Source organism: Gymnoscopelus braueri (assembly GCF_963280865.1).
Source record: "Gymnoscopelus braueri genome assembly, chromosome: 18".
Taxonomy (NCBI): domain Eukaryota; kingdom Metazoa; phylum Chordata; class Actinopteri; order Myctophiformes; family Myctophidae; genus Gymnoscopelus; species Gymnoscopelus braueri.
This window is the reverse complement of record NC_137618.1, coordinates 18,063,661-18,080,917: the sequence shown is the minus strand read 5'-3', so window position 1 is coordinate 18,080,917 and position 17,257 is coordinate 18,063,661. Positions and strand designations below refer to the sequence as shown.

Below are 17,257 nucleotides of genomic sequence, written 5' to 3'. Positions count from 1 at the left end.
AACGTTTACACCTCAACATCAGTGTTTTGTTGAAAGCTTCTGCTGAGATGAAATGATCATTCTATCCTTCCATAGGCAGAGAGAGGACCCTACTGAGCATGTGCACAAGAAGTCTCACCCCTCTAGCTTATTTCTAATTAGAATTATTGAGTGTGTTACTTTTGTCCCCTGTTACTTTTGTCCCCGGTCTCCACTTGGCACATACAAATAAAAAATAAGAAATACAGATGAAATTTAAAAAAAATAGTCTGATCTATAAATATATATTTATCTGATCTATCAGTCTGAAGTTTTGCTTTTAATGCCTTTGAGGTGCTAGAGTACCATGAGGTGCATGCAGTCAAAATGACATTGGATGAGTGCTCCAGCTAGTGTCCTCAATGCATTCCTACTGACCAACGAGGAGATCCTGCCCAAAAATCTTGTTCTTTGGTTGAATTTCTTGATTACTATTGTAATTCCTTGTGATAGCATTGTCAGCCACTCTGACTGTAAAGTCTGTGGCCTTACTGAGTTTCATTTTGCACCCAAAAAGAATGGATTCAGTTTTGCCCAGGTGTAATGACAGTTTGTTATCAGCGAGCCATGTGCAGATTTTACCGAGTTCAGAGCTAAGGACTTTTTCAACCTGCAATTTGTCCTTGTCTGAGACCAGGAGTGCAGAGTTATCCGGGAACAAGAACAAATTGCAGTCACATGCTGACAGGGCCGGACTGGGACCAAAATTCAGCCCTGGCATTTTGGTCCGAACCGGCCCCCGGAAATGACCGTAATAATCCTAAAACGGGAGCGAAAATATTACCGGGCATACCGGGCAAATGCCAAATTGCCAGTCCGCCGCTGCATGCTGATGTCATGTCGTTAGCGTACATTAGGAACAGTAAAGGCTCTAGTATGCTTCCTTGAGGAACGCTGCATCTCACTGGGACGGGGGAGGACAGGGTTCCGTTCACATCCACCACCTTTTCTCTCCCCTCCAGATAGGATTTCATCCAGTTCACGGATGCACTATAAAAACCGATTGCCTTCAACTTATCAATCAGTATAGAGTGATTTACAGTGTCAAATGCCTTTTGGAGGTCCAACATGACCATGCCGCAGTATTTGCCCGAGTCCACCTCACGTTTGATGTAGTCGGTCAAATAGAGTAGGCAGTGGAATGAGATGTTCTGAAGCCAGATTGGAATTTGTATATTAGTTTTCTTTCTGCAAGATATTCATCCACCTGATCAAATACTAACCTCTCTATAACCTTCGAGATGGAACATAGAATTGAAACAGGGCGGTGTTGCCGGGGTCTAAATTGTTTCCTTTTTACTCTCGAGGGGTTACTCTCGATAATTTGAAAACTTGTGGGATGTGACCCTGGCTGATGGAAGGGTTTGTTATTTGCGCAATGATTGGAGCAGTAGAGGCGGCTGCGTCTCTGAGAAATCTGGAGGGGATATTGTCGTGGCCGGTGGCCGTGTTTAGTTGTAGGGCAACAGGCACTCTTTTTTAAGCACATCAGTTGTAACCATGGTTAGTTTAAAATCATTGCATTTTCATGTTATGTTTGGATGTGCTTTATAGACCCTCCAGAAAACTTGCTGGTGTTGAAGTGTACTCTGCCAGCCGCCTGCCAGGTGCCTCTTTTGATTTCCAATGTTTTGGATTTTTGAGAATTTGGTGTGAGGAAGACTTCTGAATGTTGTGTGACTCGTGCATATCGGCAAAATGTCCAGTAATATGATTACTGTGGATAAAAAGACAGACACACGGCATGGCACAATGACGCTATGGTTTCACAACATCACGGTAGGCTATTTGAGAATAATTATAGCTGCAAGAAGATTACTCACAGAGAGGCTCTGTGAGCATGATAGCGGTCCAAAACAAGCTCTTCAAAATGTGTGCGGCTGTGCGCACTGCAGTTCGAATGTTTCAAATCATCGGTATATGGGCCACCCTCATAAGCCTGCCTCTTCGACGTAGGACCAGTGACGAGGGCATGGCTACACAATGTTGAGCTGGACATCTGAAGATACATGAAAGAAGATCCTCTTGAGTTGCTTGGTTGATGGTGCCACTACTGGACGTATTGGACATGGTCCACGGTAAATTTATACCACACAGTTAGTCAAAGGTTCCTATTTTGGAGTTTAGTAATACAAAAAGTAAATGGTCTGATATCAAAATAATTTTGACCCACTTATAATAATGATAAATGTAATAATAATAATAATAATAATAATAATAATAATAATAATAATAATAATAAGTGTAATAATAATAATAATAATAATAATAAAATCCTTAAAAATATATTTGGCCTTCTTAGCACTCAAGATGTTAGTGAACAGATTGCAAAACTAGGTGGAATTCTCTGCAAAGCCCTTAACTGGCTGAACCACTTCAACCCCTACATACTTTGTCCACAGGTGAACCTATAGGGCCAATACCAGGCCCCCCCCTTTTTTCCCCTCTCCAACAAATCTCTTCAGCGAAAACTGCTGATCTACAAGCACACAACATGTTGCATTGAGACAATGTTTTTTGCTCATGTGTTAAGGGCTATACAAATAATTCCACCTAGTTCCACCACCAACATCTTGTTGTCAACTGTGTCAAACACAACAGAACTAAGACACTTCACCATTGTATGTATTTAAAATTGATGGGATTTAATAGTTTTATGAGAATAGTCTCTGTACTGGTGTGGTTGAAACAACCACTGTTTAGTGCAAATAACTTTTTTTTTCAATGATTTGACCAGGAATGGGAGGTTTGCATATCCTAATATACAATTGAGAGTCCCGCGCATGCGCGACGGTCGGTATACGGTCGGTCGGTCGTCTACCGTCTATTCTCATACGGGTCCTTTTCAGTCGAGTTCAGCCGACTAGAGCCGAGCGAAAACAAAAAACAAGATGACGACACAACTTTCATCCATTTTATCTCACTATGATGAAAACTAAAAGATATAGGAATCATGTCTGCAACAACAACATACCTTGAAATCACACACACGTACGCACATATGCTCGCACACACAAATTAATAAATATATACTTGAAATAGAAATACTATGCAGATTCGTAGAAGGGAGATTAGCTTACAACATATAGCTTCTCACTACCAAGTGAAAGCAGAGAATATATTTCTATGGACCATGGCCCTGCTCAGTTTTCTCATAGGCCCAGTTCTCTCCACATCACAGTCCTCCTAATAGCTGCTCCATAAAGCAGCCAGCATCATAAGAACACAGACAATACCTGCAGGCTGTTCACAGTACAATGTCTATAAACAATCTAGACTAGCCCATTTAGACCTGAGGCCGATTCTAAAAACGGCTTCTAAAGTTTTCAGAAAAACTTCAAATACAAAAAAGCCATGTTTGTATATACTGTACAACTCCAAAAGGTGTTCCTGGATTGAAAGGTATAGTTACTTGTAGGGGTTCCCAGTCTAAATGGGTTAGACTGTATTCAGCAATCATCAGCAATTTTGGCTGAAGAGATTTGTTGAAGTGGGAGAAAGGGAGGGGGTTTGGTATTGGCCCCTGGGGGAAGTATTTAGGGTTGAAGTGGTCCAACCAGTTAAGGGATGTTTAAAGAATTCCACCTAGTTTTCCAGTCTAAGACACTTTACCATTGTATGTGATTAAATAAATGTGATTTAATACTTTTATAAAAACAGTCTCAGTGCTGCGGCGTAGTTGACTTTTTGTTTATTTACATTTTTCATTGCTGTAGCACAATGACTCAACTTTCATCTATTTCATCTCACTATGATGAAAACAATAAGAATAATAACGTATCTTGAAATCAGTCTTATTAGTTCTGTCTAGCTTATGGAGCAGACAGCTCAACGATTGGGAACGCCTGTGTTAAAAACATGTGAGTTCCCAATCAGAAACACACCTAAATTCAGCACAGTTTTATCAGTTTTACCCCTGTCAAAAGCTTCTAATTGAAAGGGTTTTTTCTCTGGCTTAAAATGGTTTGATTTCATTTTGGGGGGTTATAAAGAAAGCAATATTTTAACCTTTAAAGATTACGCCCCCCATTGAAATATCTTTAAAGGGCGCTCGGGTGGCGCAGTGCTCAAGTGCCTGCACAGGGTTATAGTTCATAGATTATAGCCCACTCAGTGTAATTTACCCATTGAAATATCTTTAAGATGCCAATACAACCTATAACAATTCATTTTTCCACCTGCCAAAAAGTAATTGCACTGTTGACTGAAATCTTGTTTCTATCTTGTTTCTACCTCAAAATGACTTGATTTCATTCTTGAGGGTTATGTTTTGAACATTATAGTTCACACAGTGCAACATCATTTGTAATACCTGGTTGGGGTAAGGATTAGAAGTTAGGAAACTAGAAACATTTGTATAATTAATACTTTTTCAAATTACAAAAAAATATAAGAATACATTTCTTTGATATGTGGTGGTGACTGGTTGCCACTAATTTGATGATGCATTATTATGAGGATCAGGATACTTTAATAATACAAGGAATACAATTAAATTAAAAGAACCTGTGGCCATCACAGATGTCACTCTATTGAATAATATGATCAAGCCTGACTTCACTGCAGTTTAAACATGATTAATTAGAAAGTTGAATCAGATCTTATTGGTTCAAATCCCTCCTGAAAATCAAATGCTCAACTCAAATGCTTTACCCATTGTGTCCTACTGTATTGCATAATGTCTTTTTTTGCTTTTAATGTTTTTTTTTCTGTGAAGCACTTTGTAACTTTGTTTCGAAAAGTGCTATAATACTTTATTATTATTATTATTATTATTATTATTATATTGGAATGTCCAGTGTGTTTGCGTTCCTTGACCAGAGATCTCCTTCCTGAGGGGGGGTAACCAATTTCTGAAGTTGGACTTAATCAGCTTCCTGGCAAAGTTGAGACACAGTTGAGTGCGCCTCTCTGCTAGGGTGCACAATGTGAGGGTGCGGAGAGCCTATGTGTATCCCGACTAATAGTACCTCCGGCCAAGTATAAATTGCAAGCCTGTTTACTGTATATAGACACACACAGTACTGCCACCAAACATTACTATAAGAATTCAAATGAAGGTCCAGAGCTGAAAAGGTTTGGGAACCCCTGGTACCGGGTCCAATATTTTGTGCCACTACACATCTATTGTCAGACTCTGCTGAGCTGGTACTCATTTCTTTGTCATACTACAAAATTACCACAGTTGTATGATGAGTGAATCTTGGGAATGTGTATATCATGGTTGATGAAGATAATACCAACACAAAATGTCCATTTCAAGAACATGATATGGCTCCAAAATATTCACAGAATATATTATTGAAATACAATTCATATTTCAATTGTTGTGGTGGTTTAAGGGAAATAATCCACAAAGATTGTGGTTGTAATGTTTGTCAGGTGTTACATTACCATACTTTAGTTGTTTTCATATTATTAATGTATATTAATGAAGTTCACTCACATATAAACTCATTTGAACAGCAAATCACATTTATTTATTTGTGTCATTTAGGGTCAATTTAAGTACAAAGAAGAATAAACATTCATTCTAAACCACAAAAAAAAAACTTCAGAGGAAGCAGACTTTGGAATTTGGTCATTTACGTATATACACAACATTGTCGATGAATACGTCATTTTAATAAAACAATAACTTCATTATGCAAATGTCTATGACTTGTATTCTTGTTCATTAAATACAAATTAACATGACTGAATACAATTCCTCTTAAACCAAATGCAACCCACAGGTTATATATGGTTCGGGACCCCAAGTGGGATAACTTAAGTCTGTTTCTAAAAATAGAAAACATATATCCAGTGAATGCATTTTCTTTGTTTTTATATATTTTACATTACAGTTCTGATATAGGCTATACTGTATGCTTCCATTTACAAATGTGTATAGAAACACTTTTCCATAGCTTTTAAACTACATGGAAGTCTAATTTCTAATATTCCTAATCAAGGCGACCATTGCATGCTTTATTTCTAAAGACACTTCCTTGCAATTTGAAATTGCACCATAAATCAAAAAATGGCTAAAAAAATTGGGTCCTGGTATAACAACGTTTGAGAACCCCTGCTTTATCAGATTAGAGTTAGCAAAAATCACAATTTCCCCTTACCCTTATACAGTGGTTAATACGTGTATGTGGCCAACCTGCTACAGTATTAATCTCTTAACTATTACATAACTTAGGCCTTCAAGTTGTTATGATGTAAATAGTTAGTCTTATTCTAGGATCCTACTGGCACATAAAGTCAATTTTGACTGAGTTTGTTGACTTGGAATCCACATCAGTGGCTGTGGCTGTTATTTCTGTAAAGCCAAATTTGATTTGAAACTGGATTTCACGATCCAGCCCACGTGTAGTATCTGGCATCTCAACTTCAAAAGAGTTCAGTTGTTCTATTCCCCACTCATCTATATATTGAGGATTTTTCCTTGTTGTACGATAAAACCTGAAAGATACTCCTGTCGTGTCTCTATGCCTTGGTACTAAGATGTGGTCTCTGGTTTCATCCCAAGCCACATCTTCATCTTTTGTCACCAGTGTTAAGAAAGTATCACAACAGCGGTCACCCCTCTCACTTGAGAACTTCTTATCAGCCTTATGCTTCGACTCATCAAACTCTGTAGAGGCAGAAATGCCATAAGTATAGGTACTTTTTCGTGATGCCACTAACGCAAGGTTTCTTCCAAACATGACAGCGCCCCTCAAAATTGCCTGCTGGGGCAACGCAGGACACAGTACTTTGCACTGAGCACCAAACTGCTTGGTAATGTGTGTGCGCAGAATTTTACTTGAGGCATAACCCCCCACTAAGACAAGATACTCAATGCTGAGAACCTTTTTCAAGATTTCTTTGAGACTTTTAGTGATGCCACTCAGACTTTTATCAAAGAAAGATCTCAACCTTGCTCTTGAGATTTTGATCGACCCATCCTCCCAAGATACACCTTGCACATTCTTGAAGTAATTCTCCATTGGTTGCTTTTCCAGAGCTAATGTTGCTAAGTTTAAAGGGCAGGAGATTTCTACATCATCATCCACACATTTAAGAACCAAGAAGTTATACATCAACTTTTGAAGCTCACTTGGAAACTTTTTTTCATACTCATTCCAGAGATCATCAGAAAATATTTCTTTCAGGCAACTTTTAAAGTTTTTAGTAACCTGCTCCCCTCCCATATCATTACCAGAGGCCTTATACAGCTCTTTCAGGACTCCTCCATCCAATACTTCATGTACCGTGATGTCAATGGTACCACCTGTAAGACAACGAGGTTAGGCTTTAAAACATGAGAGCATTTCATACATATTAAAATATATATATATATATATATATAATATATATATATATATATATATATATATATATATATATATATATATATATATATATATATATATATATATATATATACATGCATACATACATACATTACATTACAGTCATTTAGCAGACGCTTTTATCCAAAGCGACTTACAATTAGTGCATTCAACATAGGTAGGCAAGAAAACTACTAATCACCAGAAGTCATAAGTGCATCCTCTTCTACAACAAGCAACTAAGAGTATACCTAGCGCTAAGGTAAAAGTGCAATATATCAGCTACCTACTTTCTTAAACAGATAAGACAAATAGGAAAATCAAATGAGCAAGAGCTAAAACAAATACGTGTATCAAATAAACAAGATCCAATAAAAAAAGAGCATGTACAAATAATTACATACATACATACATCATATCATTGAATCATTGTAATTATTCATTGGATCATTGAATAAGTCTGCATAAATATCACAGCACATCACACAACATACCTCCACAATCAGCAACAATGTATTGTGTTCCGAGATGTTGTTGTAGGGTAGCATGTCCTGAGTTCTCATCAATAAAACCATCAAAGGGAAGCTGCTTACACCAGATTGAGGCTGCCTCTGGCTCCAATGCGATGACCAACTTGTCTGATTGACTATCTCGCACAATGCCAGCCTGAAAAAACAAAAAAAGTAACAAAGAAAGAAAGAAAAAAATAACATTATTTAAATTCACACATATACATGTGTACAAAATATGCTGTAGATAATTTTGATAATGTCATCATAGTAATAACAACATAGAATTACCTCAGCTGCTGCTTTTCTCATGAACTGTTTTGCAGAATCATCCCAAATAGCAGGAACAGTCAGAACCCAGGTGAAGTCAGATGCAATGAAGGCTCGTCCTCTTGTGTTGTCAGCAATGGTGCTCAGTGCATGGTCCTTCAGGTAGCGTAGACTTTCTGTGAAGACTTTCAGGGCTCTCATTTTTTTGCCATTTACGGCGGTAACCATAAACTCTTCATTGACTCTCTGTTGAAAATGTAAAATGTATGTTGTTAATAAATAAATGAATAAAGATTATATATATATATATATATATATATACATACAATTTGTAGAACAATTTTCTATCCTAATTAAGAAATATCATACTTACTTTATCGTAGAGTTCCATCTTGAAGTTTTCAAAGAGAAGTGTTTTCTTTGCATCTTCATTTCCCTTTCTAGTGTATTCCCTTTTAGCATCATAACCAAATTTGAGGAATTTCTCATTTTCATCAAATAGAACACATGTAGGCGTCTTTGAGGAGGTCATTCCCTCTTCTCTTCCCCATTGTGGAAGAATGGGATCTTTGTTAGATCCTTTACCGCCAATACTAAAGGCGTACCCACTGTAGGCAGTACCAAAGTCTATTGCTATTATAAATGCATCACCCATATTAGAAACCAGAATAAATCTAGTCCAAGCCAACACAACTGAAATGAACACACCAAATACTGTATCCCAGTTTTTATAGTATGAGCACCTTGTAGTATGTCACTAAGCCCCACCCCTTGGTATTTGTTGCAACCGGTACAATTCATTGGTCAGGTGATGGAGGTGTAGGCTACTGCATCGTAAGATTCTTGGTCACAAAGAAGAAGAATACAAATAAGAAGAAATATGGTAATATTTAACTCCTTTTATCACTATGTACATCGAGACTTTAGACTTGACTTGTACTCGAGTCACAAATTTGATGAATTTAAATATAAAGTGACTAATAATATGACATCAGTGTGATGAATTAAAAACTCCTCAAGAGGACTATAGTCTGTGGTCACCCAGAGTGCTGACAAAGGCACTTGTTGTTGTTGTTGTGTTGAACAGAGAGGCCTATGATCGAGAGATACAGTACAGAGACAACTTGCTAATACAACTTATTTTTATCAAAAATTGGATAATAACACTAATACAGAAAAAAAAGTCCACAACTGATGAACAAGGGATGATCACAAAATCTGAACCTGCTTTTATGAAGGTGGACTTGCCCTTTACTCTAGTTTTCTACACGCTCCCTGAGGTGCACAAACAATTAACTGACACTCCTCCAGGGAGACCAATTATTTCAGCAATTGACTATTTAACAGAAAACATTTTAGCATTTGTAGATTTGTTTTATTTATTACAGCCATCAGTTACAATCTGACTGTTACCCAGCACAGATTGAATAGGTCTCTGCAGATTTCGCCCCTCCTGATCAAGGAAGTGCTTACTTTGAACTACTTCTGATCAGGCAACACTTTCTACCTGCAGATCTCAGGAGTGGCCATGGGGTCGAGGATGTCCCTGAGTTTTGCCTCGCTGTATGTGGGGTTCTTTGAACAAGAAGTGATCTTTAGTGAGGCCTTATTACATCAATTTCACCGGTTCATGAATTCCCAAAACAAACACATTCAATTTACCATGTCTGTGATACGAACACATACATTTACCATGTCGATGGTGACTTCCGCCTTCTCTTTCTCTAAAGGAAGTCCCGATCCCGACGTTTGCTGCATGTCACTCCAAATCTCTCTCTCCCCATTTCCTGTCAGCCTACTGTCCTATCAATAATAAAGGCATGAAAGGCCCAAAAATAAATCTTTTTATTTTTATTTTGTATCATATATATATTTTATCTAAGTATATATAAGTTCCTCACCTCAGAAGTTTGACTTAAACCTCAGATGAATGAAAATTGGACTTTGACAATAATTGGCAGACATTTTGGATTGATGCCAATAAAACATATATCCGCAACTAGGATTTCTTAGGACTTTTAGAATAGAAATGATCCATGCAGACCCCTGGGAGCCCCTAACATGGCCCCTGGGTGCTACACGTGGCCCCTGGCGTGACTATTGTCATGAAAGACTGCTGAACAATGTTTGTGCCAAGTTTGGTGCAGATCGGTGTTACATGTGTTACAATTTTAATACCCACTTGCCACTTCCCTTTGAAAAGTATTTTTCTCTGTTTCCTCCAATGGCACTTTCAGAGATGTAGGTGACAATTTGCAGCAACAAGGTGATCAATGTGAATTAAATGTCTTGGAAACACACAGTACACAGTAAGTTGGATATCATCGCTGTCGGGAAGACAGTTATCTCAATTATTCACATGTTTTTTTTTCTTAGATTCATGCCTTACTTCATCATACAAGAATGTGACACAACATGAGTGAAAATAGCTGATCTACAAAATCACAAGATGTGACACGTTGTGAACTTCTAGATCTGCTATTTTCACTATTTTAAAGAGGTGGTGCCATGGTTTTGCACTTTTTCTGTTTTTCATGTGTCTATGAGGTTGATAGAACTTCATAAAGCCCCCCGGTGGTGTTTTTATGGTGTTTTATGTCTTCTCTGACTATTTGGAGTTTCTTCCTGGAGGCTGAAACCTTGAGGGTCAAACGTGCCAATAGAGAAACAGCGCTTTAGTGACATCACAAAGCCATACCCTCCCCCTCATTATCATAACACAACAGGTGTGGGCATGAGGAGGAGGAGGGACAAGGACAGGTGGGTGGTGCTAAGGTGGTGGAGGAGGTGCTAAGGTGAGAACCAGGTATACTTAATGAACTGGAGGTGTGTCCACATAAAAACATCATTTTAACAATTTCTGTACACTTTTTTGTTGTTGAAAAAAATCCTTACATAATAATAATACCTTATGATCAGGTTTTAGGGTTGAAAAATATCATGGCACCCCATCTTTAAGAGTTTAAAAAATAATTTGAAAAAGAAAGGTTTCCACCTGACAATATTTAAAATGTAGTTAAAATGCTTGCCTTACACAGACTGTAAGTCAAATGAAGTCGGGAGATCAGTCGGTTGAAAGGTTTGAAAATGTTGCTGCTGCAACTCTCTCCACACCGCACATTACACAGGCACCATACATTTATCTGGTGTCAGGTTAGTGTGTTGGGCCCTTCAGGATGGGTTGTTTTAAGGATCACTGAATGAATGTATTAAATGATTTAATACAATGAATGATCAGTTCCATTTGTCCATATTGTCTCATACAGGTTCCTTTCCTGAAATACCAAGACAGGGTCCCTACAGAGGTAGCAATGACATTCATAAATCTGGCTGCTGAATGCTACTGGTTGGGGTGTTTGATAGTTTAAACAGTCCTCCACTTCAGCCTCCTGGACCTGACGCTTGGAATGTCTTCCCACCTGCTATTATAAGCTTACTTCCAGCATGGAGATTGAGCCAGTCAAGCCATGAATTAAAAAATGTCTGGTTTTAAATGAGGGTCACTAAATGAATGGGATGAATTCATTATTAGTAGTGATAAATCTTGATGGTGTCTCTAAAACATACATGTTGTGTTAAATGTGTTTACTATGTTATATGTGCTGCTGAATAAGTGCTGAGCCCTGTTGCCCTGTCAGTCTTATCAACACAGGCCGTCACATGCATTATCAAGTAAATGACTATGAATAAACTCCATTACTGTTGCACTGCCACTATCACATGTTTTATATCTGCTGATAAGTGATGTTTAAAATTCTTACTTGTATAAGAGTCTGATTCTGCCTTTTTATTTCTTTTTGAGCGAGTACCTTATGTGTATTTGATATTGATATCCTGTTATCTAACTTTTCCTTTGTTACTTTCTCTATTCTTAAGATTATGTTTAGTAAGTCAGATACTTACTTATTTACTTATATTTTGTAACTGCATTATTTTGGTGCTGGTATGGAAAATAATTTCACCCACTATTGTAGGCCTATACACATGATGAGAATGTAAACTTACATTTCAAGTGGAAGTTGAAGTTCTTTTGCTTTCATTCAGTAAGTGTTGTGTTAACTGACTTTGGAACTGCTTATCTGCATTCAAGTCCACAGTAAAAATGAAGCATTTTGTACATTGTATCTACTTTGAGATATCTTTCTCTTGAACATGGTTTGGTTAAACGTTTAAGTGAATATTTAACACATTTTCCATACAATTTGGATCCCAGGAATTCATCAAAAAAATTATTATAAAGATTCAAGCACATACTTTACTATATTGTCATTAGTGGTTCCAAGGGCCATCTAATATCCATTAATAGCCACAGGGTGTCAGTGTTGCGCACGTGTCCCCAGGCGACTGAAGTAAAGAAAAGGGTAAAAGACAACTGTTTCCTACAGGTGGGTCAACAATTTAATCCAATCAGGAAAGGGAACCTATTTATTAGCTTCAGTATTCCAATTCCAATTCTGCTGCCCCCCCCCCCCCTGCATGAGTTCTCTAAAACAATCAAGAGTCAATGACTAAAATGTTAGAACTTGAAGTGGCAACATGGTACTGTAGTTAGATGTATTTATCACTTTGACGTCATACTTACATTCGGTCATTCCAATTGTTTGTGCGTCTTGTATTTTCGTGTTGTAAATTACATGCATAATGTAACACAGTGAATGTTAGACTATGCCACCCTTTAATTGGCTGAGTTAAAGGGAACTCAATAAACACAATAAGGTTTCCCCAGTCAGGCTGTCAAATGAAGGACAAACTCATAGTAAAATCATAGTACAATTGTACTGATCTTTATTACAAAATTGGTTAGAAGAGCAATAGATAGAATGTATTAATAATAAAATACAGCAGGGCACAATATACTGATCACAGTAGGGACCCTGGGTAATACAGTGAACCCGTTGTTTTACATTAGGCTACACAGTGATCATAAGCTGACCACTCATGTGGGAAGCAGCCAGACATGAAATACAATAAATCAAAAACAAAACAAAACCACAACTTAAAACTAAGGGACAATTGGCAGTAACGGCAGCGGCAGACGCAACACCTCCGCAATCTGTACTGCCTATTATCCATATGTCCTTGACATGGAAAAAAGTTTGAGAACTACAGCATTATTGTGTCCAAGGACACTAAAATCTTCAGCACAGCAGCAGTAGAAGAATCAAATTCACCACTTCCCAGTACTGTAGGTCTGCCTTTACCAGTTATTGGAGTGAAACCCGTCTGGAGGCATCAAGAAAAGTGCTTGAGATAGTAGATTGTTTTTGTGTAGAAAATAAAAATGAGTTTAACCTACCATGAATAATGTGGTTTAGGTTGTTGTATTTTCTCATTCAAACTAAAGATTTAATCATTTTGAATTGCTGCGAAGCATTGCATAGCTGTCAATTATCAATTTCTGTCTATAGTTCAAGGCAAAAAAAGTAAAGGCACTTTTTGGTGATGCCACTAACCCAAGATTTCTTCCAAACATGACAGCTCCCCTCAAAATTGCCTGCTGGGGCATCGCAGGGCACAGTACTTTGCACTGAGCACCAAACTGCTTGGTAATGTGTGTGCGCAGAATCTTACTTGAGGCATAACCCCCCACTAACACAAGGTACTCAATGCTGAGATTCTTTTTCAAGATTTCTTTGAGACTTTTAGTGATGTCGTTCAGACTTTTATCAAAGAAAGATCTCATCTTTGCTCTTGAGATTTTGATCGACGCATCCTCCCAAGATACACCTTGCACATTCTTGAAGTAATTCTTCATTGGTTGCTTTTCCTGAGCTAATGTGGCTAAGTTTAAAGGGCAGGAGATGTCTACATCATCATCATCATCCACACATTTAAGAACCAAGAAGTTATAAATCAACTTTTGAAGCTCACTGGGAAACTTTCTTTCATACTCATTCCAGATATCATCAGAGAATATTTCTTTCAGGCAAATTTTAAAGTTTTTAGTAACCTGCTCCCCTCCCATATCATTACCGGAGGCCTTATGCAGCTCTTTCAGGACTCCTCCATTACATACTTCATGTACCGTGATGTCAATGGTACCACCTACAGTATAAGACAACAATGTTAGGCTTTAAATAGCATTTTATACATATACAAAGAGTGGAAAACAGAGGAAATATTTAGTGTGTGTGCGTGCGTGCGTGCGTGCGTGCGTGCGTGCGTGCGTGCGTGCGTATGTGTGTATTTATGGATTATTGAATAAGTCTGCATACATATCACAGCACAACATACCTCCACAATCAGCAACAATGTATTGTGTTCCAAGATGTTGTTGTAGGGTAGTCCTGAGTCCTGAGTTCTCATCAATAAAACCATCAGAGGGAAGCTGCTTACACCAGATTGAGGCTACCTCTGGCTCCAATGCGATGACCAACTTGTCTGATTGACTATCTCGCACAATGCCAGCCTGAAAAAACAAAAAAAAAGTAACAAAGAAAGAAATAAATAACATTATTTAATTTCACACATTTACATGTGTACAAAATATGCTGTAGATAATTTTGATAATGTCATCATAGTAATAACAACATGGAATTACCTCAGCTGCTGCTTTTCTCATGAACTGTTTTGCAGAATCATCCCAAATAGCAGGAACAGTCAGAACCCAGGTGAAGTCAGACGCAGTGAAGGTTCGTCCTCTTGTGTTGTCAGCAATGGTGCTCAGTGCATGGTCCTTCAGGTAGCGTAGACTTTCTGTGAAGACTTTCAGGGCTCTCATTTTTTTGCCATTTACGGCGGTAATCATTAACTCCTCATTGACTTTCTGTTGAAAATATAAAATGTATGTTGTTAATAAATAAATGAATAACATATTCATTCATTATATATATATATATATATAATTATATATATATACATAACATTTGTAGAACAATTTTAACTTACTTTAACTTACATTATCTTACTTTAATCACTACGATAACTTACTTTATCATAGAGTTCCATCTTAAAGTTTTCAAAGAGAAGTGATTTCTTTGCATCTTCATTTCCTTTTCTAGTGTATTCCCTTTTAGCATCATAACCAAACTTTAGGAATTGCTCATTTTCATCAAATAGAACACATGTAGGTGTCTTTGAGCTGTTCAGTCCCTCTTCTCTTCCCCATTGTGGAAGAATGGGATCTTTGTTAGATCCTTTGCCGCTGATAAGAATGGCGTACCCACTGTAGGCAGTACCAAAGTCTATTGCTATTATAAATGCATCACCCATATTAGAAACCAGAATAAAGCTAGTTCAAGCCAACACAACTGAACTGAACACACCAAATACTGTATCCCAGTTTTTATAGCATGAGCACCTTGTAGTATGACACTAAACCCCACCCCTTGGTATTTGTTGCAACCGGTACAATTCATTGGTGCAGGTGATGGTGTAGGCTACTGCCTGGTAAAAATCTTGGAATCTTGTTGGTCGCAAAGAAGAAGAAGAAGAAGAAGAAGAAATATGGTAATAATGAACTCCTTTTATCACTATGTACTCGAGACTTTAGACTCGACTTGGACTCGAGCCACAAATTTGATTAATTTAAATATAAAGTGACTAATAATCTGACATCAGTGTGATGAATCTAAAGTCTCTTCAAGAGGACAAGTCTGTGATCTTTTTTTATAGAAACTAAATTGATCATAACCATATTATACAGACAAAAAGGCATATCCACAACTGATGAACAATCTATTAGAACAAGGGATGATCACAAAATGTAAACCTGCTTTTATGAAGGTGGACTTCCCCTTTACTCCAGTTTTCTACACCTCCCTGAGGTGCACAAACAATTAACTGACACTCCTCCAGGGAGACCAATTATTCCAGCTATTTAACAGAAAACATTTCAGCCTTGGTAGATTTTCTTTTTTTTTACAGCCATTAGTTACATTACCTACTCTATGGAGTTCATTAAAATCATCAATCAAGGCAATTGAAGGCAATTGAACAGATTGAGGACACAGTTTTTAATAACTACATTGAATCATTATACAATAATGTACCTTTTGAAGGGGGCCTGCAGGCTGCAAGATGGTTCTTGGGAAAACAATCTGACTGTTACCAAGCACAGATTGAATAGTAGGTCTCATCAAGGAAGTGCTTACTTTGAACTACTTCTGATCTGGCAACACTTGTGCAACCACAACTGTGGTGCACAAGGCCCCCCAATCTGTGCAACATGCTGGTGAGGGCAGACTCACAGGCTAGTTTGCCTGGACTATCTGCTAATAACCATCTGTAGTTCTGTTGTACAGTACTAGATTTTCAAATACAGCCCTATATTGCTCTGATCAGAGCAATGGTCACTGAGTTATGGCCATTTGAAGTGTATAACACTGCTCACTACAGCAGTGTTTTATATGTGTACATTTTAATGTTTTTTTTGGAGCAGATTGGAGCAATGGTGTGTCTGTGGCCCCCGGGGGCCCTTGGGGTCCACATGTGGCCCCTGATGTGGCTATTCTAATGGCAGATCCCTGAACATTGTTTGTGGCAAGTTTGGTGCAGATATCCAAACTTGCCACAGGGATGAATGTTACGTTTGGTAAAATAAATGCCCGGACCGCTGGCATAGCGGTCCAGGCACCTAGGCTACAATGTAGCCTGACAGTGCGTCGCAGGTTCGAGTCCCGATCCCCATGGCCTTTGCTGCGTGTCACTCCCCATCTCTCTCTCCCCATTTCTTGTCAATTGAAAAGTTCCATTGACCGGATCTGTAGAGGGCGCAGCGGATGAGCGAAAGAGTTTTTTTTTTTTTTACTGCAGACGAGAGACTATTCAACCTGTGGTGCGTTCGCAAAGAATCGAAATGGACAGAGATTTAACATTGTTCCTCTAGTTCATATATAGCTTGATGAAATTAAAACGTCAAAGGCACCGCTCACTTGGTGTGATTTTTAAGCTAAATGTGTAGGAAATTGGCTATGTTCTGCTAGAACATAGCCACGACATACAGTAGTAGAAACAGAGAACAACAAAGAACTCCGCCCCTTTGCATATAAACAGGAAGTCCACCCACTAGGCGATTTTAATATAGGATAGTGAAAATAGAAGATCTACAAGCTCACAACACATCACGGTGAGCTTGTAGAGCTGCCATTTGTAAAGTGTCTACATTTTAATACAGAAATTCTTTGATATGAAAAATAA

At 38.0% G+C, this 17,257-nt stretch overlaps 1 protein-coding gene across 1 annotated transcript; it reads right to left on the bottom strand.

Annotated features, from left to right (window-relative positions):
- Window positions 1-1,994: 1,994 nt before the first annotated feature.
- Window positions 1,995-14,840, bottom strand: LOC308106279 (heat shock 70 kDa protein 12A-like; the record flags this gene model as incomplete). The annotated part of the gene is made up of 8 exons (XM_080457330.1): window positions 1,995-2,071; window positions 4,837-4,932; window positions 6,599-7,279; window positions 7,835-8,006; window positions 8,141-8,365; window positions 14,070-14,164; window positions 14,354-14,528; window positions 14,661-14,840. 8 exons carry the CDS (start codon window positions 14,838-14,840, stop codon window positions 1,995-1,997), a joined length of 1,701 nt encoding a protein of 566 aa, XP_080313456.1.
- Window positions 14,841-17,257: the final 2,417 nt, after the last annotated feature.